The sequence below is a fragment of the Musca domestica genome, unplaced genomic scaffold, assembly GCF_030504385.1.
Source record: "Musca domestica strain aabys unplaced genomic scaffold, Musca_domestica.polishedcontigs.V.1.1 12, whole genome shotgun sequence".
Classification (NCBI taxonomy): Eukaryota; Metazoa; Arthropoda; class Insecta; order Diptera; family Muscidae; genus Musca; species Musca domestica.
The window spans coordinates 16,720,866-16,744,801 of record NW_026712155.1 but is presented as its reverse complement, the minus strand read 5'-3'; the positions used below and the strand labels follow the sequence as shown (position 1 = coordinate 16,744,801).

General features: G+C 30.3%; 1 protein-coding gene across 7 annotated transcripts; it reads left to right on the top strand.

The window, feature by feature from the left end:
• The first annotated feature begins 1,610 nt into the window (after nucleotides 1-1,610).
• Nucleotides 1,611-18,431, top strand: LOC101901709 (methionine-R-sulfoxide reductase B1). 7 transcript variants are annotated; one of them, XM_020038398.2, is made up of 4 exons: nucleotides 1,611-1,730; nucleotides 6,723-6,848; nucleotides 7,791-7,955; nucleotides 10,740-11,282. In XM_020038398.2, exons 2-4 carry the CDS (start codon nucleotides 6,737-6,739, stop codon nucleotides 11,054-11,056), a joined length of 594 nt encoding a protein of 197 aa, XP_019893957.2. In that variant the 5' UTR covers nucleotides 1,611-1,730; nucleotides 6,723-6,736; the 3' UTR covers nucleotides 11,057-11,282. The 7 variants fall into 7 exon arrangements, with proteins under 7 accessions (XP_019893957.2, XP_019893956.2, XP_005188126.2 ...); XM_020038397.2 differs by having other exon boundaries at nucleotides 1,640-1,837; XM_005188069.4 differs by lacking the exon at nucleotides 1,611-1,730 and adding an exon at nucleotides 2,751-3,196 and having other exon boundaries at nucleotides 10,761-11,282.
• The last annotated feature ends 5,505 nt before the right edge of the window (nucleotides 18,432-23,936 follow it).

The window sequence follows — 23,936 nt, the reverse complement described above, 5'->3', positions numbered from 1 at the left end:
CAATTCATCTTGAGTTATTCCAAAAAATTGATTTTAGACAGGAGAAACATATTTTTTTTTATCTAAAATTATTATATTTTCCTCCCCATTAACGTCGAAATGCATGTAAGATAATACAAACTGTGTGTATACTTAAAAAAAGGACACTAAAGAAAAAAAATTGTGTAATATAGGTAGCTACATTCTACCTACTGATATTATACAATATTTTCAAGAATCTAAAATATGTACTCTTTTTGAAACTTTTTACTTGAAACTCATGGTAGAATTAAGAAGATAACCATATGTTTAAAATTTTTCTTCGAAATTATTCATCTCATTGTCAAAATTTATATTTTCAAATTCATTATATACACACATATCAGAGATGGGAATCTGTTTTCTTTACAGTGAAATTTGACAAGGTAAATTCTCTGTTAAGGTCGAACGTTCTCATTATTACGCTTCAACAATACTCATAAACATGATAAAATTAAGAAGGTATTAAGAAGGTCAAATAAGCGTACCCATCTCTGCATTTTCTGTAATTCATCTTGTTCATTTCATTACCCAAGTATTTAACGATCATCTCCAAAAACAACACGCTACCAAACCCTAATCCTAACACCTTTTATAACAACATTTTAATTTAGAAGAAACTTGTGAAAAGAAACCTCACAGATTTTTTTCTTCATCCCGAAATTCAAAAATTGATACTCCCAAGACTACCACTAGAAAAAATATTGTATTTAGGTGATGGTAATGGTAGCATTAAGAAGGTAAAGTCATGTAGTTATATGTTTACAATTTTTCATTTTTTTTTTTTTTTGACAACATGTCGTTGTCAAAATTTATGTTTACAAATCCATTGTATATACAGAAATCAGAGATGGGAATCTGTATTCTATACAGTAAAATTGGACAAGATACATTACAGAAAATGCAGAGATGGATATTTTTGTTTGAAATGACTTTACCTTCCATGGTAGAAGAATATAAGTAGATGCATCAACGCATGGGAACATTGGTATGTCAACATTTTTAAAATGTTTTATCAAAAATAAGTATATTTTAAAATGTTTTCTTATGCGACGTAAATCGGCGGTTGTTATAATATGCATTTTTCAATAATTTTTACAAATTTCAATAATTTTTCATTCAACATTTTCAATTCCAAAATCAATTTGACAGTTCATTGTCCCAGCAGCAGTGTCGATGCGATTGCCTGTTTTCTTCTACCATGTTACCTTCTTAATTTTATCATGGTGATTGCAATTGGCCTACTTTGAAAATTAGTTTTCACATAATATATGTATAATTCAATCTTTTATTGGTAAATATTCTATCATTGAAGTTATTTTTTGAATATATTGTTGTAATCTACCAATCTCACAGTACGCGCATCTCCGTGTTGTAAACCTCACAAACATCAGCTTCTAAAGTCCAAAGATTCGGTATAAAACCCCCGGATTTCTTGAGATTTTGCAAGTCAATATAAAAATGTTTTGTGTAAAGCCGCTGTTATATGCAAAAATATCAGATTATGTCGCATGCCATCCGTTATCATTAATGCCGCGCCTTTAAAATATAAAACAGCTGATTATTGTTTCTTATAAATTGGCAACTCTCTTTAAAATTCTCACCTATCAACAACAACAACCTATTTCTCATTTTATTTTTTGAGTGCAGGCAGTTTGAGTTTCATCGGCATAAAATCTATTAGTTACATCTGCGGGAAAAGTTATAAAAAAGTAATTTCGTTGCCTTATTTAATAAGAAAGATATTGTTGTGTTGTGAACGTGTGTGTGTGTGTGGTGTGTGCCAAGAGAAAATAAATTAAGAAATAAATAGAAAATAGTGAGTTAAACTAATATAAAAAATTAATGAAAACAATTTGAAGGTTGTAAAGCCAAAATCCAATAAGATTGTGCTATTGGATAATATGGAATGGGTGCCAATATCAAGGACAGTTGACAATTGCGTATCCCATTGTATATATTTATGTGTGTACATGGGTGCAGTTGTTGTTAATGAAAATCATATTTAACTTGGCAATGTGAAACAACTTGTTTGAAAATTCCATTTTAAAACTATGAATTGATTAAATTTATGTAGCAACACCCTGGAATGGATGAATGAGTAGATTCCATCATTCAGGTGTTGTGTGAATTTCTAAATGAATAATTCATAAGGAAAAACAAAAAGAAGAATATGAAAAACTAAAAATGTTTAAAAATAGCCTCGAAAAGAATACAATCGATTTCCGTTAGGTGTTGTTTTTGTTGATTGTGTGTGGTGCGGAAAGGAAGGAAGGTGTTTGTTGTATATTTTCAGACGGCAGCAGCTGCATTTGATGGTATTAGGCCTCTAGCTTTCTCCCCTGTGCGCTAAGTGTTGTTGATGTCTGTCTGTCCGGTGGTAAAGAGGTTGTATTTTTTCATTATTTCATTTAGTTGTTGTTTTAGTTTATTTCATGAATTTCCTTCATTCATTGGTTTATTTGCTATGATTTTGACACTTTGCATTTGCAATGACATGCTCTCCTCAAGGAAGAGAGTCTGAGTGCTATTTATCTCTGTGTGGTTAAAATTGTTCTTCTCATTTGGTTTGTGCTTTGCACTTGTTCTCATTTCCATTGACATTTTGTCCCTATACAGTTTTATAAATCACATAGTGACGTTAGTTGGCCAGCAGTTCTCTTGCAACACTTATTTGTAAAATACTTGGTGTTGAATAATCAACACTTTTGATTGACATAAAACAAGTACAGTGCAGTCTTTTAATTGCATATCAAGTATCATTGTGGTTTTTTCAAATATTGTTGCAATCAACCAACCACATAGGGCGAGCATCTTCGTGTTATAAACGTCACCACAAATAGTTAACTGTCATCAGATTTGAGTCCAAAAAACTAACTACTACATAAAAATAATTGTCAAGAAGCAAAAGCAAAGAAAATGCTTTCACTTTTTCTTCGTAACACACCCAAAATTGTTGGCGGCAACGGTGGCGTCGTCGGCTCGTTGGCTTCTTTAAGTACCACGGCAATAAATCAAATCTTATTTCCTCTTGGCAGTAGTCGTCGCATTGCGTTATTTTTGCTTCCTGTCGTCTCATTGGCCTCAAAATCCTCGTCCCCACTCGGCCGGCACTTTGCAACATCGTTGCCCTCTTCTGCCTTCCTTTTGACACCAACTCGTTGTTTCTGTTCGTCAGGTATGTAAGTGTTCTGTTTATTTCACAATTTTTCATTTGTAATTGCCCTCAAAAAAATACAACTATCTATAGACCCCAATGCGTATTTGTTTTAAGTTTTGTTTTTGTTTATATTTTTTGTTACGAAATTCTTTCTTTTAGGTTTTATTATTGTTTTGTGCGCTCCACCCACTCAATTGTCCGACGAGTGTAGTGTGGCGGATGGCCTCCATGAAGGGTGGCGGGTGGTTTGTTGGGTGGCGATCCAACCAACCAACTATTGAAATTTCAATTGTGTATGGATTTAATGATGCAAACAACCATTTATATCAATTCGATCATTGAATTGTTTATTATACATTTTGGGAAATAGCTGTTTATGTATATTTGCCATTTGTCTGGGGAATTTTTGTATGTGTGATTTGTTTAGTGTGTTGCACATTAAATGCGCAGAGATTTTCGTGATATGCAAACACTTGGGTAAACAATACATCCAGTTGTTGTTAATATAGGTATAAATCTTAATATATTTCGAAAGTTTATTGATCAAAATATTTGCAAGCAAATATTAAGAATTAAGACTATGTTAGATATTGCAAATTCAAATAAATGAATGACAGATGTCGTAGTAATGGGCCTAATGTCGAAATCAAGCTAAGGCTATTGCCAACAAATTTCTGTGGTCTTTTATGTGCTTATCCACCAAATCTAGATTCAAAAACTTTATCGTTCCTAAAATCAAAAAGGTGTCGTCTGCTAAATGGAAAATTTAATGGCGGAAGAAGACATTGTTTTATTTTCAGCAAACAATATGCCTGTTTATTTGCGTCCCCAATAAGCCATTGAAACCTCACAAACTAATGCGAATTATATCGCTAGATAGAAAGTGCAATGTTATATTTTACCAGCCTCTGATCTAGGTTAGGTAAGATATATTTTTGAAATTGAAGGAGCCTATACTCAAATATCGAAATATGGAGCAAATGTTATTCCAACCAATAATAACTATGTAATTTTAGGTCCTAAACTAACCAATTTGTGTAGTGACTGTTACTACTTTCCACCGACAGTCAACCTGTAAACTTCTGAGATTTACATGAGCGTACTAATAGAATTATACTACGTGATATTTCATAAATCCCTTACCAAGGAATCGCCTTAATCGAGGGAGTTTACAAAACGTCGTTACAGAGAAATGCCATCCTATTTGACTTTTCCCAGAAGTCATCACAGCTGCAGTTTTTGCTTAAATTCTCAGCGATGCCAGCGTCATAATCTTTGGAGGTCCAACCCTTCTGAATACAGAAACCGACAATAGATATCAAAAAATGTTTGAAGGAGCATTGACGGAAAAATATCAGAAACATTTGAGTAGCATTTATATCAGTAAACTCTGGTCTGTAGTCAAATCGATCTCGAATCCTTAGAAAAAATATGATAGGTTAGTAACCTTTTTTAACAAGGCAAAGGTGACTGATCCAAGTGGTGTGTGTATTGGTAATCGTCAGTTCGTCGAGTGCACCACGGACGAAGCGAAAAGAAATACGTTGTATCAAATACTTTAATCGACGCATACGTACCACCATAGTTATTGTTGCGTTCAGAAGAACATGCATATATATCGCCGAATATATATCTGTTTGTTAACTTGATTTAAAGAAAAATCTTGTTTTCTTGAGATTATTTGTGGATGATTTTCTGCAATCGGAACCTGCAGTTTTGGCGATGCAGAAATATACTCTGTAGATTGCCTTTGCTGAAAAACTTTCGAATAGAACTCTTCAATATACGAGATGATGGTTAGCCTGCCAAGCATAAGGACATATGTGCTCATGAGTACGTGAGTACCTACACCGAAATATGGGTACTAAATCTTATCTAAAACGCCTAACTTTCTGTTGAACAGCTACCCGGTTGATAATGCGACTCCACATTTGAGCAGAAATATCTCAGAATTTTGACATAATCCAATCCATGTCTGCCATGCTAGACAAAAAAGTCAGAATATAGACTCCAGGATACCCCATAGCGAAATCTATCACCAGTAGGACTACAAAAGGCAATTCTAACCTTTAATTATCCCCATAGTACTTGTGGATACATTCGACAGCATGTTTAAATCATTCGCCCAAGTTATCTATAACATCAGTAAGGTCTACTACTATCAGTATTATAAAATGAAGAACTACCGGAACGCCGTCTTGAGAACTACGTGAAAAATGGAAGAATGGACCACGGAGATGTTTCAGTATGTCGTAATATGCTTCGTTGCAGTGCCTTCTAGGGTATTCAAACCATCACGTGGTGTATATAACTCCCCGGCAGAGGCGTAAACAGGAAGGATTTACACGTCCAGATTAGCCAAGGAAACACATTCAAAATAAAACAGGCATCAACCGACTTCATAACATCCGATCTTCGCACTTTTCTCAACCCTGGACGTTGGTGTAAAAGTACCACCCTTAATTCGTAACCTCAGCAAATTGTCTATTCTTTCAGTTATTGAGTGTCATTCCCACCACCTAAATGAACACAACCAATTTAGATGCTTATTGTTGAGAACTTGTTTTCCATTTAAATTTATCTGTGATTCCTTCTAATTGAAGATGAATTTAGTGATGACACTCTGAACTTTTTGTGATAAGGAAAAAAAAAATACGTATTTTTTATTTTTAAATTTTATTGCTTTCAACTTTAACCTCTCCTCGCGTATGATGATGTGTTATGCTGAAGAGATTGTTTAAAATTTCTGGCATTTTGGTTGTTTGTATCATTCTTCCATTACAATTGAACTCTTTTTTTTCATAAATGAACTTTGCGCAAATTTCATTTGTTGATCGTGCATTTTTGAATTGATTAATTGGCAATCTGTTTTGTTCAAAATTCAATTAATTAGAGCTACTAGCAGTGAACAGTATTGCTGGCTGTTAATAAACTGCCAGTGCTTATCGACAAACTGATGAAAAGATACGGCAGAGGCGCACACGCACATACACACTTGGCGCTTTTTAATAAATTTGGGTCACACTTCAGTGATTTTTTTTGCGCCTAACTTGAGTGTTTGTATTTTGATAGAAAAATGTAGTTGAAAATTGGTACTTTTTTTGGAAAATGTTTAGGTTTTTCCAAATAGGCATTGTATTTAATACTTATGCTTTTCATCTTAATTTACACATTAAGATAATTATTCCACTATAAATAACTTCAATAACTGATTAACAGTCTGGTAGTGTGGAGTGGTATGTTGTTGATTTCGTGATTTTGCCAAATGATTTCCATGTTTGAGTTTGGTAAACCCTAATCTTTGTTTCTTATCTAAAGTGTAAGATTATAGCAGCCATACACTAAAACTAATCTCAATTTTGCAACTACCTTTAATTTATAGTTAATTTATGGCCACAAAATAATTTCAGACTGTACAACAATTACGTTATGTGGTTGAATGTTTATGACAATGAACTTGAGGAATGTCTAGCCAAATCTATGAACACCCCCTCCCCGAATTTGCATGAAAAGGTTATATTTATATAATTTTTGTTTGTTTCAGATTCCCACAATAAAATGGAAAATAAAACAGAAAAAGTTGCCGTTGATAAGGAGGAGCTCAGGAAACGCTTGACACCTTTACAATATCAAGTTACCCAAGAGGCAGCTACCGAGAGACCGTTTACAGGTAAATAGTATGGCTGTTTATTCTGTGTAGTATTATTTAGAAGAAATGATGACAATGAATTTTTCTAGAGCAGCAAATACGTCTTGTGATGTTAATTTCATTTTTCAGGAATGTGATTAGATAAACATAGCACTGAGACTGTTGCGTCGGCTTTCATTTGTTTAGATAATTGTTTTGAATGATAATGCTGTTTCAGTAAATAGCTAAGTTTTATAAATCTTATTTGTATTCCAAATGGATGCATACTTTGATGTTATGGCGGTGAGGCGTTGCATTTGGATTTTATGCATGCAACTGTATCCTGAATGAATATTAAATTTATATTTGAAATAATTACCCGTAAGCCTCTTAAGCATTCAAAGCGTCGGGATGACGTATCATTCTCTATCATGGGAAAATTGGCTGTAAATGATTTGCAGAACCTTGAAACCCAAATGGCTTTAGAGAATTAAAAAAATGTATAATTTCCTTTGTCTTGTGGATATCTAAGAAAAAAAAAAAAAAAGACCTCAAGCTCTTCTATTGGCAATAGAAGACCTTCAGCTCTTCAGTGGACAATAAAAGACCTCAAGCTCTTCTATGGACACTAGAAGACCTCAAGCTCTTCTATGGACACTAGAAGACCTCAAGCTCTTCTATGGACACTAGAAGACCTCAAGCTCTTCTATGGACAATAGAAGACCTCAAGCTCTTCTATGGACAACAAAAGTCCTTAAGGTCTTCTAGGACAAGAGAACACCTCAAGGTCCCTAGATCTTAAAGGCTCTTAAAAAACGAATAAATCAAAACTTCTACCAAAAACTTTTAGATTAATATTTACTAAATTTCTAACAAAAGGATTATCAAATAATAAAGTTGTCTAGCTTCCAAAAATTCTACACAAAATAATGTTTTTTTAACCTTATTCCAATAAATTCTAATTAAATGTTCTTTCCTTTCTAGGTTGTTACAACAAACACTATGAAAAGGGTGTCTACCAATGCATAGTGTGTCACCAGGACCTGTTTAGTTCGGATACAAAATATGATTCCGGTTGTGGTTGGCCTGCTTTCAATGATGTCTTAGATAAGGGCAAAATTACTTTACATCGTGATGCCAGTATACCAGGTATGTAGCGAAGCAGATACCCATCTATCCAAGAGTTTTGTTAAAGAGTTACTCTTGAGTTTGTATATAAACAAAAATATTGGAATCATATTTCTATGATGAGGTTTGATATATTGTTTTTTATTACCATTATTATTTAATTCGTTTTAGTTATAGCTTTTTTTCTTTCCATAGTAAAGAACAACAATGGCGATGCATAGTGGTTTCAAATCAAATGAGTGTCAAGGAAAGGTACTTCAAAGAAAAAATTAAGTATAGGCAATGCAGAAGGGGTTTAAGAAGGGATACAAAATAAAGGAAGATTGAAAGGAAATATTGAGAGAAACTTCTCCGGAAACTAAACATAATAGGAGTTAGTTAGCCTGTAATTAGAAATTTTCAAATGAAAATAATGCTAAACATTTTCAGAATGCATACAAAATCGAGATAATCATTTTGTAAAACTTCTCGAGGGAGAAATGTGAATAGATTTACAAAGTGTTGGGGGAACTACCCGATAAAGCAATGGACAGGTTTGAAAGGTGTTGAGATATTTATCTCCAAAGGTCTGTCCGCTTGCCAATTTCATAAAAATAATCATAGCTCAAGAGTCATTTCTGGCAGCACTTAGGGAGCGGATAAAGATATCTTGTTGAACCTAAAGAAAAAGTGGAGAAACGTTAAAGAAGCAATTAACGGACTTACATCATGTTAAGAAACCGGAAGTAATATGGGCAGATTTAAGATGAAGAAACTTTCCGGAGAATTTTGCATAGATTTAAAAGGTGTATTACCAGTTTTAAAATATTTCCCACTAATTATACCCCCAGCCATATGGCTGGAGAAATAATGGTTTATATCCTAGGTCTCTTTGGACCAAATCCGATTCAGGACATTTGGAGTCGACCTCGAAGGGGGTATCCGATTTGATCCAAACTTGGTATATCGTGATATTATTGTCAAACTTAGATCGAGTTCGGAGATGGGGAATATCAGTCCATTCCTTCTGGTACCTCCCAAACAAGATGACAACATTTTTAAAGAAAATAATTTACTGCACAGAAAGAGAAAAGATAATCCGAACTTTGCGAATTCTTATATTTGCATCAATGCTAGGTCAGGTGCGAAAATGAACAATATCGGTCCACTCCTCCTGGTACCTTCCCCACAAAGGATCAAAATGTTGAATATTCATGATTCCATGTAGACATGACACATCTCTATATCTCTATCAATACAAGACCTGTTAAAAAGATGCTAGAGATTGGACCATTCATTCTGCTACCTCCTCCACAAAGGGTCACCATTTTGAATAGCAGAAAACGATCATAAAATCTGAAATAAGCATAGGGTTCCCTTCAAATTACACACATCACAATATTTTCATTAATACTGGTCTGGCGTGAAAATGGGATATATCGGTCCACTCCTTCTGGTACCTCCCATACAACGGGTCAAAATTTTGAATAGCCACGAAGCTCATAAAAATATTATCCGATTCCCTTCAGATTTGGTGCATCTCAATATTTCCATAAACACAAGATCTGTTATAAAGATGGTACAGATCGGACCATATCTTCTGGTACCTACTCTACATAGGGTCGAAGAGTTTTTCAAAAATAAAACGATAAAAGAAAGCGAAATAAGCATCCAACTCTCTTAAAATGTTCACATAAAAATATTTTTGATAACGCAAGATCTGTTGTGAAGATGATATATCTGCGAATCCCATCTGGTACCTCACTCACAAAAAGTCATAATTTTCCATACTTTTATCTGTTACCTCACGCATATTTGCACATTTTCCAATAATTTGCAATTTCCAACTATGGGGCCATTTATGTACGTCAACAGAAAATTAATGCCTAAGAAAGTCACCAATTTGAGGCATGCTTTTCAAAATGTTATTAGATTCATTTTTATTCGACATTTAAAGTCCCTAGGCTTCCACTGTTTCTATGAACATTTAATAAAAAATAGAGTAGATAGATATCTCCACTTCTTTTTGATTTGAAACCACTGATCGCTCTAAGGAAAATTTTTCAATTTTGTTTTGCCCATATATTTTTTTATTTCCATTTTTCGATTATTTTCTGCGATAAATTCCCAAAGAAGAAAAAGAAACAATTATTTGCAAAATGTTTTGTGTTTGTTGTTTTTATTATTATATTTCGATTGTTTTGTCCATTCAGTCTATGTAGAGTTTTTTTTTTAAGAGTTTGTTGTCTATTAAGAGTTCTTTTGTCAAAGCTTCAGCTTATTTCAAAATTTCTAAGGAATGTAAAACTTTCAAACTCTCATTGCCGCCATAGGTTGTAGTGATAAGAAATGTTTGTTACGCTGTTTTTTGTTACCTTCCAATTGTGTATTGTGTTTGTGGAAACCCAGAAAAACAAAAACTAAACTAACCTCCTGTACTGTACTGTGTTTGTGTTGTATTTGTACTAACTAATCAAGTTTGTTTGATGATGATGATGACATGTTTGATGTAATGAAAAACCAAAAAAAAAATCATATTTAGTAAAATATCAAGTAGTGAAATCTTTTACACAACAATTTGATCAACTCTTCTAATATTGATTAAAAAACTTTTCTTCTTTACTTTTTCTTGTTTTCTTGTATCTGAAAAACGGAAATTTAATACAACAACAAAAAAATATGATGGCAATTTTTATTGTTTCTGAATTCTATGATTTTCCACCATTACCTTGTTTTGGTTTTTCTTTATCCTCTTTTTACATTTTTTTTTATTTGATTTAATTTTAATTTTATTAAATTCCAAAAAAAACTGTTTTAAAACAATAGTAGTCATTTCAAAAATGCTAGGCATGGTACGCACCGAGGTGCGTTGTTCCAAATGCAGTGCTCATATGGGTCATGTGTTTGATGATGGTCCTGCGCCTAAATATCTACGCTATTGCATCAATTCGGCTTCTATTGACTTTGTGCCGTACAAGCCACCGGCAAATTCCTCATCAGCTTCGTCATCGTCTTCTTCTGCTGCTTCAGCCACAAAGTCATCGTCAGGGCCAAATGCAAATGGCACCACCAACAATACTCCGGGCCAAAAACAAGCTGCAGCTGCTGGCCCCCATACAAATAATCAATCATCCAAGAAATAAGTTTTTTTCAAATTGGATTTTGTTAATTATCGATCTGATTTAGAACATCCATTGAACAATAATAATCTTAAATTATGTACTTATGATGTATCTCTATGTTTGTTAAAAAGAAAAACGAAATGAAGAAAGTGTTGTAACACATTTGTATATCAAATAGAAATTGTTAAGAGTGCTCCTATATATATAAATATGCGCCCAAGTCTGAATAAAAATTACGGATTTGAAATTTGTTTTATTTCATTTGTCATTGTTGTCATTATGAATATTTCCACATCTCCTATTTCTTGTCATGACTCATCTAAACATTTTGTCAGTTTTCCTTCATGCATTGTTGTTGCTCCTACATTTTGGCTTTACTTTTCCCATTTGTGATTGGTGGTGTGTCATGCTGAGCATTTGAATCTATCATAACTTAGCGCTCGATCATCTTTTTGGTTTTTGGTAATAAGTTTGTGAATACTAACATTGAAGTAGGGGGGTGTATTGAATTTAATTTGAAGAAGAAGGGTTAAAAAATTCAGTTTGCTGACAAAAGGGACATTCAGAAATCTCCTTAGCATTGTTAGAAATAAAAAAAAAATATTGTTTTTACATAAAAAGTAAATTGTATTATGTTATTAAGAAGTATTTTAAGTTGTATTAACATATGTATATTTATGTAGGCTAAATTACCTCCAGATGGATGTTATTGTATTCGAATACATTCCAAACCAGTAAAGAAAGTCGGCCGGGCCCTACACCACTTTGGATTTAGTAGAGCTTCACATAACAAATAAAAGTATTAATGGGGAATTTACGGCTATGTTGGGCAAATTCAACAAATCTGATGAAGAATATATATGGGAGCTATAGCTATATCTGAACCGATTTCCACCAAATGTGACATACTGGTTTCTAGACCAGATTTGGTCGTAAGTGCCAAATTCCATTCCATTTGGCCAAATATTACACGTTTGGTGCACAATAAAAGGCAAATCGGACGAATATGGGAGATATGTCCAAATATCAACCGATCTCTCTAAAGTTTAGACAGACGGAGGGACAGACGGAAGGACATGCATAAATCGACTCAGAATGTGATTCTATGCAATCATCAAAAGGAACTATGGGTCTATCTCGTTTCCTATTGTCTGTTACAAACAAATGCATAAAGACACAATACCCTGACCAACTTGTGGTGTAGGGTATAAAAATGAGTATTTATTTCTGATATATTTCTATCGTTTAAGAGAGTATCTGATAAATATGTATCTGAACAACAAATTATATGATTTTTATTAACAGATATTCTGAATGTTCAGTTTATGGGAGGAATTTTAAAAATTTCATAGAAGTCACTGTAGCCATGTCCATCCGTCTTTGCGTCTGTGGAAAGCACTTCAGCTTCCGAACGAAATGTAGTAGGTTGAAGAAATTCTACTGAGTTGCATTTAAGATCCATAGAACTTGTGGTATTGAAAATGGACCATATAAGTCCACATTTTGATAAAGGCTCCATATAACTTTTTTCGCAGGTTTAAGGGTTTTTGGCTGTTTTAGTCATATTTTTATACCCTCCACCATAGTATGGAGGGTATATTAAGTTTGTCATTCCGTTTGCAACACCTACAAATATACATTTTAGACCCCACAAAGTATATATATTCTTGATCAGCATACAATTCTATGTCGATTTAGCGCTGTCCGTCCGTCTGTCTGTCTGTGGAAATCACTCTAGCTACCGAACGAAATGAAGTAGGTTGATAAATTTTTACTCAAATGCAGGACTTTATGTAATGCCACGTAGGTCCACGTTTTGGTATAGTCTCCATATAACGGTATTTCCCGATATTCGGTATTTTGGTTATTTAAGCGACATTATTCTCTTAAATTGTTTCAAATTTGGTATTTGAAGTTTGTAAAGGATATTACAGCCTATGACAGAAAATTATCTCTGCAGCCCCACATCTTCGCATAGCCCTCAAATAATGGTACCTCCCGATATTTGGTATTTTGATGATTTTAGCGACATTATTCACCGGAATTGTTTCAAAATTGGTATTTGATGTTCGTAATGGTTATTACAGTCTATGACAGAAAATTGTCCGTGGAGGTCCAAATCTTCGTATAGAACCCATATAACGATACCTCCCGATATTTCGTATTCTGATGATTTTAGCGACATTATTCTCCGGAAATGTTTCAAATTTGGCATTTGAAGTTCATAATGGATACAACAGCCTATGACAGAAAATTGTATGTGCAGGTCCACGTCTTCGTATAGCCACCACATACCGATACCTCCCGATATTCGGTACTTTTGATGATTTTAGCGACATTATTCTCCGGAATTGTTTCAAATTTGCTATTTGAAGTTCGTAGTGGATACTAAGCCTAAGAAAAAAATTGTCTGTGCAGGTCCACGTCTTCTTATAGCCACCATGTAACGATACCTCCGGATGTTTAGTATTTTGATGATTTTAGCGACATTATTCATCGATTTTTTTTCAAATTTCGCATTTGAATATTGTAATGGCTTATGACAAATGTTGCCAATGCAGGTCCCGTCGTCGTATAGACCCTAATATAACGGCTACATTCGGTATTTTTACGATTTTTAAGAGAATTTTTAAAGGGTTCTATTTTTTTTTTTTGAAAATTGCCAAAATCGTTCAATATGGTGGAGGGTATTCAAAGTTCGGCCCGACCGAACTTGCAGCTTTTTTACTTGTTAATTCTGCAAAGTTCTTCTAAATAGTAAAGGGTTCGGCCCGCCTGAACTGTGTAACTTGTTGAGTATTCACTTATTACCTTAGACCAATAGCTTAATTTCTGATGTATAGAATCGAAAACAAACTTGTAGTTTTTATACCAATTACCAAACAAAGAAACATCTCAATAGACACATATCAAAAAGTTCTGGCTGAACATGTTTTTTTTTTGTTAAATGGTTTTTTGTTTTAATTTGCTTTGGTGTTGATGTTATTTACTTTGTCATGTATTTCCTATGTTACTAGCTACAAGAAAGGAAAAAATGCGTTTTTTTTAATTTTAAATCTTAGTCTTAGGAAATATTAAGAAACAAACCATTTTAAATATACAAACATACATATATTCCAAAAAAACGACAAAAATCAATAATAAATTATTTTTTGTGTATTTTTCTATTTCTTTTTTTCCTGCTTTTTATATAAATGTGCCTGTTTTTATATGCTGTGGGGGGTATAAACAAACAAACAAACAACCACTATTACAACTCACACTCAAAAACATCAACAACAAAAAAAATATATTTATATATATGAACAAACCATGCTACATAAATTCCCAACATCTGCAATAATAAAAAATAAACAAAAAAATATTTAAAAAAAAAATTAATAAAAAAAACTAAAATATTTTATGATAATGCTTAAAATCATTGCATTTCATTGTTTGTTTTTTGGCTTATAATAATAAAACAATTAATTTGTTAATTAAAAACTTGCTTTGAATTATATAAAACTTTGTAAAATGATACAAAAATCATTGATTCCATTTTAACTGAAATAAAAAAACCTCATTATATATCTCATTTAATCCACATAAAACTAATTGAAATTGTATTCTCTTCACTTTGCCTTTCATCTTATTTATATAATTTTTTGTACACATTCCTTTTTGATTTGTTGTGAATTTATATATTTTTTGGCTTTTACTGTGGTGTTCACATTCACATTTCATTTCACATTTTCACTCTTCATTTCACTCAAATTCATAATTTCATTCCATTTCACTTGGCTTGGTTGATATCTATGGCATATTTTATTTTTGGCAATTGTTTTCCGTTTTACTTTGATTATATTCTTTTTGTGTTTATTTCTTTATTATTTTTTAATTAATTTTAATTTTTTATTTTATTTTATATATCAAAATATATTTCAATATTTAACATTTCAATATTTACATTATTTTTTAATTAACTTATTTATTTATTTTATTTTGTTGCAATGTTTAAAATTTTTAATATTTACATTATTTTTTAATTTATTAAAAAAATACTATATTTCTCATAATACTCTTTAAAATATATTTTTACGATATAATTAATTTTTTTTTATTTTTTTTTATTGTTTTAACATTTAATTTTTTTATTTTATTATCCTTTCATAATTTATTTATTTTTAATATATTTTTATGAAATTATAATCATATATTTTTTATTTTTGTTATAATTTTAAAATTCGTTTTTCAAATTCTCAATAACTATAACATTAAATTATCTTTAAATTTTTATAATAATATTTTATTTTTCAATATCTATTTCAATGTTTTAAAATTTGTATATTTACATTATTTTATAATTTATTAAAAAATAACTATTTTTTCCCATAATATAAAATTGTTTTAAATATGTTTTAACGATATCATTTTATTTTTAAATATTTATTTTTTATTTTTTTATGGTTTAAAAATGTATTTTTTAATTATCTTTTTATATTTTTATTTAATTTTTAATATATTTTTATGAAATATTTTTTTATTTTTGTTATAATTTAAATATTATTATTTTTACATTATCAATAACTATTATTATTTTGGCACCAATATAACATTAAATTATTTTTGAATTTTTACAATAATATTTTATATTTCAATATTTAAATTGTTTATATTTACATTACTTTATAATGTATTATAATATAACTACTATTTTTCCCATAATATAAAATTATTTAAAATATATGTTTACAATACAATTTTATTTTTATTTATTATTAAATATTTTTTTATGTTTTAAAAATGTATTTTTTAATTATTTTTAATATGTTTATTTATTTTTATACATATTATTATGAAATTATATTTTTACATTATCAAAAACTATTATTTTTTTGTCATTTGCATACCATTAAATAATTTTTGAATTTTTATAAAAAAATATTTTTATTTTTTTCATGGTTTTAAAATTTATTTTTAAATTATGTTTTCATATTTTTTTATTTCTAAATATTTTTTTATGAACTTATATTTATATTTTTTTTAATTTTTTTATTATTTTGAAATTCCTTTTTCAAATTCTCTATTAATATTATTTTTTGTTATTTATATAACATTAAATAATTTTTGATTTTTTATACTTATTTTTTTGGATTTATAAAAAAATATATTTGTTCATTTTATATTTTTAATTTATTATCTATTTGATTTTTTATTTATTTATTTTTAAAATATTTTATTTTTCAAATAAATATTTGCTTTTTAATTAAAAAATGATAATTTATAATTTTTTATTTAAATTGCTGTTATAATTTTGAAATAATATTTAATAAAATGCTTAAAATACTAATTTTTTATATTAATATAAATTATATTTATTATATCAAAATATTTTGTATTATTTTATAATAATATTTATGTTTACTATTACTACATATTTTATTGCTGTTATAATTTTGAAATAATATTTATATTTATATAAATTATATTTAATAATAATATTTATTTTTATATTTAAAATTATTTAAATATTTTATTTAAAAATAAATATTTTTATAATAAATAATTTTTAATTTTATATTTTATTTTTTAAATTAATATATTTTTATTATAATTTTGAAACCATCATGGTATATTTGTATAATAATGTTTATTTTGTTCTTTATACACTTCACGCTTACTATATTTAAATTAATTTTATTATAATTATTATATTTTTTTTTATTATTTTTTGTTCTTTTTACAAATAATTTATGTAATATTAAAATATTATTATTTTTATATTTGTTATAATTTGTATATAATAACTTAACATTATTATTATTATTATTGTTATTTTTGTTAATATTATTATCATTATTATTATTATTAATATTATTATACTATTCTATATTATTGTAAAAATTATTATTTTCGTAATAATTTTTATATAATATATTTTTTATAATCATTACTATTTTTTAATATTTATGTGTATTTAATTTTTTATCTTATTGTTATATGATTTAATAACTATAAACACTTTATATATTTTTATACCTTCTTCTATTCTATATTTTAAATATTTTTTATTGTTTTTCCTATCAATTTGTTTATTTGCATTTATTTTATTTTTTTATATTTTATATATTATTTTTTTTTATTTTTTACTTTTATTTATTTTCTCGTTAATTTTTTTATTTTTGTTAACTCCATTCTTTATATTTGTTACTTGTTTGTCCCCTGTTGCCCTTCCCAAAAACATCTTTGGGTTGTGTTCCCTTCACTTACTGTTTCCTTGATTTATTGTTTCTTTTTTTTTCTCTAATATTCCTACAATCAATCAATCATTTTGCAATTTTTGTTCCTGTTTTTCTTTTATGTCAAAACTAATCCAAAACAAAAATCAAACAAAAATAAATATTTTAACCCAAATCGCAATTGTTCTTTCAATCACGCTCTCGCTCTCTTAATATCTAATAATTTGTGCAAAACAAATTTATAAATAATTTCAAATTGAAATTTTTAAACACTCTCTGCAAAACAATATTGTAAAAACATTACAAAACAAAAAAACTTTTGTTACCAAATATTCCTTAAAAATGCTATAAACAACAATTAACTATTTGCTATTAAACTATCATGAAACGCAAAAAAAAAAACAAATTCTTTGCTAAATCCAAAAAAAAATGCCAATACTAAAAGGGGGTAATATTTTACTACTAATTAAACATCCAGAACGCATACGCACAGAGGTACGCTGCGCCCGTTGCAACGCCCACATGGGCCATGTATTCGAGGATGGACCGAAGCCAACACGTAAACGTTATTGCATCAATTCAGCCGCCATTGAGTTCATATCGGCCGAGGAGCTTAACAAACAACATGGTGGAGGTGTGCCAACAACGAATGTCAATACAGCCACGCCCATTGCCCAGCAATAGCAGTAGTAGCCAGCCGCCGTCGCCAAAGTATATGATAAACTCACTTTTCTACACAACTGAGGCCAATTAGTTTTTTTGTTTTAATGTTTTTTTTAATAAAAAAAAATAAAAAATAAATATAAATTGTAAAAAAACAAACATTTTTATAAGCTTACCCAACATCCCCAAATCATCAACAACCCCTGTCAATTTTTATATAAACAATCTATACAAAGAAAAACGAAAAAAAAAACTAATAACTCTCAAGTTAAAAGGACAATATTTTTCCAACAACAACAAAATGCAAAAAATATTAACTAAACAAAACATTTCTTCTTCTAATTTACTTCAGTGTAAATAAGCGCAAATATTTAAATTGTATTTGTTACGATTTTAACAGAAAATTTCTAAAAACCTTTGTTTGTTGTTACCATTGTTTCTATTATTTTTCTTCGCTTAAAATACAATAAACAAAAAATAAACAACAATAATTAACATGTATTTTTATAAAGCAATGAGTGTTGGTTTTTTTATTCAAATGAGGAGAACTACAATGAGGTAAGTGTTTGTTATATTTAATAAAATTTGTCGTGAATTTACTACAATAACTTCCCGGGTTGAATGGTACCAGAATCCCCCAGCAATTTTGTTTTTTTAATTTCAATTTGAGAGCTTTATAAAAAACTGCATTATCTACTGTTTCCCTTTCGTATTTTACGCCATTATCAACATTATTTCAGTGACATCTAGTAGTCAGTAGAAGACGATGTTTCTGTTTGAAGAGCAAACATAAGCAACACTAGTGCCATGTTCATACTCACGCCTTTTATCATAATGTATTTGTATCATGGTAGAAGAATATAGATGATCGCATCGACACTGCTGCTGGACAATGAACTGTCAAACTGATTTTGGAATTGAAAATGTTGAATGAAAAATTATTGTATATCGGATTAGGTTTGAAAATCCACTCGAGATTGCAGAGATGCAAAGAGAAGAATTCTCTGGCTGCTTGTTTGCAACACAAAAAATCCACAGATACTGAGAGTAGCAATAGAAGACACATATATCGACGTCATTTTTTTACAATCTTAACCCTCAAGCTTCTGGGTCCTTTTTCCAAAATATGGGTTAGGCAGGAATTTTTTAAAAACTATTTTTCAAGGAATAACATTTTATTAAACGTGTATTTTTTAAGAATGTTATTCAAGGATGAATTTATCAAACGTGTTTTTTAAGAATATTTTTTGAAGGACCTCGAGACGTGTTTTTTAATGTTTTCAAGGAACAACATGCATTTTTAAGTTATATTTTTCAAGGACCAACTGGACATTTTCAAAGTATAAGACGCATTGCGAATACGACCATACTTTCTAAGAAGACACTTTGCGAATACGGCTATACCTTTCAACAGACACTTTGCGATCACGACCATATTTTTAATAAGACACTTTGCGAATACGACCATACTTTCTAACAGTACACTTTGCGAATACGACCATACTTTTTAACAACACACTTTGCGAATACGATTATACTTTCAAATTACACTACGCGACAATTTTTCAATATTTTCATTTATTATGGGGCAGATGAGCTAAATATAGAGGACAACTGTATTGCAGATTACAAAAGTAGAGCTAAACACAGACGAAACTTATGTCGGCGTCTCAAAAGTTTAGACGTGGCAAGTTACCCCTTTTTCTACACTTTAGAAAAATTTCGGACTAGGATAGGGTGAGATAAAAAAACTGCAAAAAAGTCAAACGCCATCAGTTTTACATATTTTATTTTAATTTTATTGAATGAAAGCTAAAATGTCGGAAATAGCCTCAGATTTTAGAATTAGTTTAGATTTGTTTGAATTGGTCACCTTTGGCACGAATTATGGCCAATGAAACCGTCACACGCTGCCCGAATATTGCTCTGCGGTAGATTGGCCCATTCCCGGTTAAGCGCTTGCTTGTGGCGATCGACACTTTGGTATTTTTTAGTACTAACCTTGCTTTCCAAAATACTTCAGGCACAATAGTCCAACGGACTGGTATCCGGAAATTTTGGTGGCCATTGTGCGCTAAAAATGAATCGAGGAACCTCATTTTGTAACCATTCTTGGGTGGTGCGTTCTGAGTGCGATGGTGCTGAGACCAGTTGAAATGTCCAAGGTCTGCTGTCAAAAAGTTTGCGTGTCCAAGGCTTTTATACACCCTCCGGAATATTTTCGCCATTTATTCTGATGTCACGGTCGATTAATACGAGCGGAGAGCGATCACCGACTGTTATGGCGGCCCACACCATCAGCATGGCCGGCGCTTGAGTTCTGGTGGTCAATCGAAGGTGTACATTTTCAGCTGACCTCTTTGGCAAATAAACACGATAATTTTGTTTGTTTAGAAACTGCTGGATTACGAACCAAATTCGGCAGTTCACCGCTTTCGGCCAAACGAAGCAACTCTTTAGCTCTTTTGAGTATATTTTCTGTTCTTTATGTTGCGGTGTAAGTTCTTACACTTTTTGGAATTTAAATGGCTTTACCCCGAGCTTATATTTCAATATTTGCCGAATGGAATATTGCGATATGTTCAGCTCACGATCCATCTTTTGGCCATTGCGACTCGGGTTTCGATCAAGTCGCTTCTTTTCTTTTCGATCCATTTCTGCTGATGTTGCTGTTTTCATTCGTCCACTTCCTTGACGTCTGGCTACGCTACCAGTATCACGGTAACGAGCGATGGTACAAAAAAGAGTTATTCAGCCATTTGTGGTTTTCCAGATATAAAGAAATCACACTATAACGCTTGAATTCCATAACGAATAACTTTTATTCTGAAAAATTCTCACCAAAATTCTTTTGTACGCTTGCAAACAATATAATTAGTTGTCACTGGAATAAATTTAACACCTGTCGGACGTGTGGCTTAGAAATGACAGCAGTCTGAAGTTGCTTGCAGATTTTTCATCTCACACTGTTCAGGTAGATGAATCAACTGTTGTTAACATTCAACATTTTTAAAATTTGTTTTTCTTATACGACACCAATCGGATGTTGTTATAATATGCATTTTTCAATAATTTTTACAAATTTCAAAAATTATATCTTTACAAACTACCAGCTCATTGTCCCATCAGCTATGTCGACGCGACTACTTGTATTTTTTCTTTAAATGAGATGTTAATGAATTGTACGATACGTTACTTAATAATCGAACATTGTTGATAAATATTCTCTACTATTTGTCACTAGATGGCGCCACATATACATGGAATATATAAACCAATTTGTCGATAATGCGGCTACATTAACAACAGGGTGTATCAGAATGTACACTTTTCGCACAATGTCGTTTATAAAATTTAGAGATTTAAAATTATTTGATTTGAAAACGGAAAATTTACATCTTCTAGTTTAGGTCATATAAAAAATCCTTATTTAAAGATTTCCTTAACCAAAAATCGGGTTGATTTTATCGTCCAATAGCCTTAGCAAATGGGAAACTTCCTTCAAATAGATTGTAAACAAATTATGTGACAGTTTAGGTCTAAGTTTGTAAAAATACCCTCTCTTCTCTTGATCCCCTTCTCGCCCACCTCTTTTTAGAGATCTCCCCTCTCCATGTGTGCCCAGCAGAAAAATAAAACATTTATCATTAATTTGGTTTATAATTCTTTTTTTATTTATTTTCATTTCACTATTTTAGTATTCATGTTCGTTTTTCAGTTTTTCAGTTTTTCTGTTTTTTTTTCATTCATTTTCACATTGTCATCATCGGTTCTATTATTATGTATATATATTTTTTTGTATTTATTATTAACTATAACTTTGTTATTCGAACTTATTATCCTAAATGGTATGGGGGTTTTTATTATGTCTGTTTTGTATAATATTTGAATTGTATTATGTATGCAAGTATGCGTTTTTGTTGTTGTTTTTGTTTTGTATATAATAATTAGTTGCATGTTTTCTTTTTTTGATTGTAAAATCAAATTTGAACAAATGTTTTTTGTTTTAATATTAACAATTAAATATGAGTATGATGAATAAATATATATGTATATTTGCATGTATATGTTTGAATGTATGAGTGATTGAATTTGTAGATGCGTTAAAATATAATTGAGCATTTCATTTACGTTGTTGTTGAATTTGGTTTTGATGGTTGTCATAAATGCTGTGTGTGAAGTAGGAGTTGAGAAGGGGGGAAATTAGTATAAAACTTAATATTTTATATAACAAAATAACTACTGTTTTGTTTAATATAAATATGGCTTAGAATGTTATACAATAGATTTTCCATTTTATGTTTGGTTTTTTTCATTATTTCATTTTTTTTCAATATTTAACTATGTGAGACTTATTTATTTTCAATATTTATTTTTTTTTAGAAAATATTTTTTTCATTTTTTTTTGTTTTTCCTTGGGTTTTGTGTTTAACATGTGGATGTAGTTTATTCTAATTTTTTGTTTGTTTTTTAAACAGTTTTTTTCTTTTGCTAAATTCTTACCACTAGTTTTGAATATTTTCGCAAATTTATTTGGTTAGGTTTTTTAATTTAAGATTTCCTATTTTTATTTCATATAGATACAAGGGGGGGGGGGAAGTTTCACTTATATAATATACCATTTAGTTTTTTTCTACAATTATCTTAATATAAATATATAACAGTTTCATATTTCATTATTTACACACACATGTATATCAATCTAAACATAATGTGAAATGGCGCCCAACGTTTGTGCCACAACAATTATGAGTATGTTTTGTTATTTATGTAAAAGAGTTTTGTTTTTCAATTTCTACTACACAAATAATAAAAATTATTTTTCTTATCTTAATTTTATATTTTATGATTTTTGTAGGAAATACAGGATTCATTTCAGTTGGTTTTAATTGTCTTAAGGGCTAAAAAACTACCTTTAATTTTTGTAAAATAATTACAGTGAAAATAAATACAGATGTTTTTTTTTATTATTAATATCAGTTGTTGTTGTAATTATTTTTTCAGGAAAAAAAAAAGATTTTTTTTGGTATTTAAAAAAAGAAGAAATTAATTTATAATTGCAGCTAAGGGAATGATTTGAAATAAATCATAGACTTTATTAGGCTTTTTTCAGATGAATTTTTTTTGTAATGATCTTCTGAAGAAGATCCTATAGGCCTATAAAAAAGACCTATAAAATATGTATATAGAAATGATCTATTATCTACAGAAGACCTAGGAATCACCTGGGATCATCTATTATCCATAGAAGGTCCTGGGATCATATATTGTCCACAGAAGAACTTGAGGTCTTCTATTTTCAATAGAAGAACATGAGGTCTTCTATTTTTAATAGACGAGCCTTTAGGTCTTCTATTTTCAATAGAAGAGCCTAGAGGTCTTCTATTTTCAATAGAAGAGCCTTGAGGTCTTTTATTTTCAATAGAAGAGCCTTGAAGTTTTCTATTTTCAATAGAAGAGCCTTGAGGTCTCTTTTTTTCAATAGAAGAGCCTTGAGGTCTTCTATTTTTAATAGAAGAGGTTAAGGTCTTCTATTTTCAATACAAGGCCATTGAGGTCTTCTATTTTCAATAGAAGAGCCATGAGGTCTTCTATTTTCAACAGAATATCTTAAGGGGTTCTATTTTCAATAGAAAATCCTTGAGATCTTCTATTTTCAATAGCTCGTCTATAGACAATAGACGATCCCAGACTCTTCTATGGATAATATGATCCCAGACTCTGCTATGGATAACATATGATCCCAGATGATTTTCAATAGAAGAGCCTTGAGTTCTTCTATTTTCAATAGAAGAGCCTTGAGATCTTCTATTTTCAATAAAAGAGCCTTGAGATCTTTTATTTTCAATAGAAGAGCCTTGAGGTCTTCTAGTTCCAATAGAAGAGCTTCAGGTCGTCCATTTTCAATAGAAGAGCCTTGAGGTCTTTTATTTTCAATAGAAGAGCTTCAGACCTTCCATATCCAATAGAAGAGCTTCAGATCTTCTATTTTTAAAAGAAGATTTTCAGGTCTTCTTTTT

Coding starts and splice junctions, on each gene's coding strand:
- LOC101901709 (XM_020038396.2), top strand. CDS start 2,938: ATGCTTTCACTTTTTCTTCGTAACACACCCAAAATTGTTGGCGGCAAC. Junction 3,197..6,722: donor TCGTTGTTTCTGTTCGTCAG/GTATGTAAGTGT, acceptor TGTTTGTTTCAG/ATTCCCACAATAAAATGGAA. Junction 7,956..10,739: donor TCGTGATGCCAGTATACCAG/GTATGTAGCGAA, acceptor TTAAAACAATAG/TAGTCATTTCAAAAATGCTA.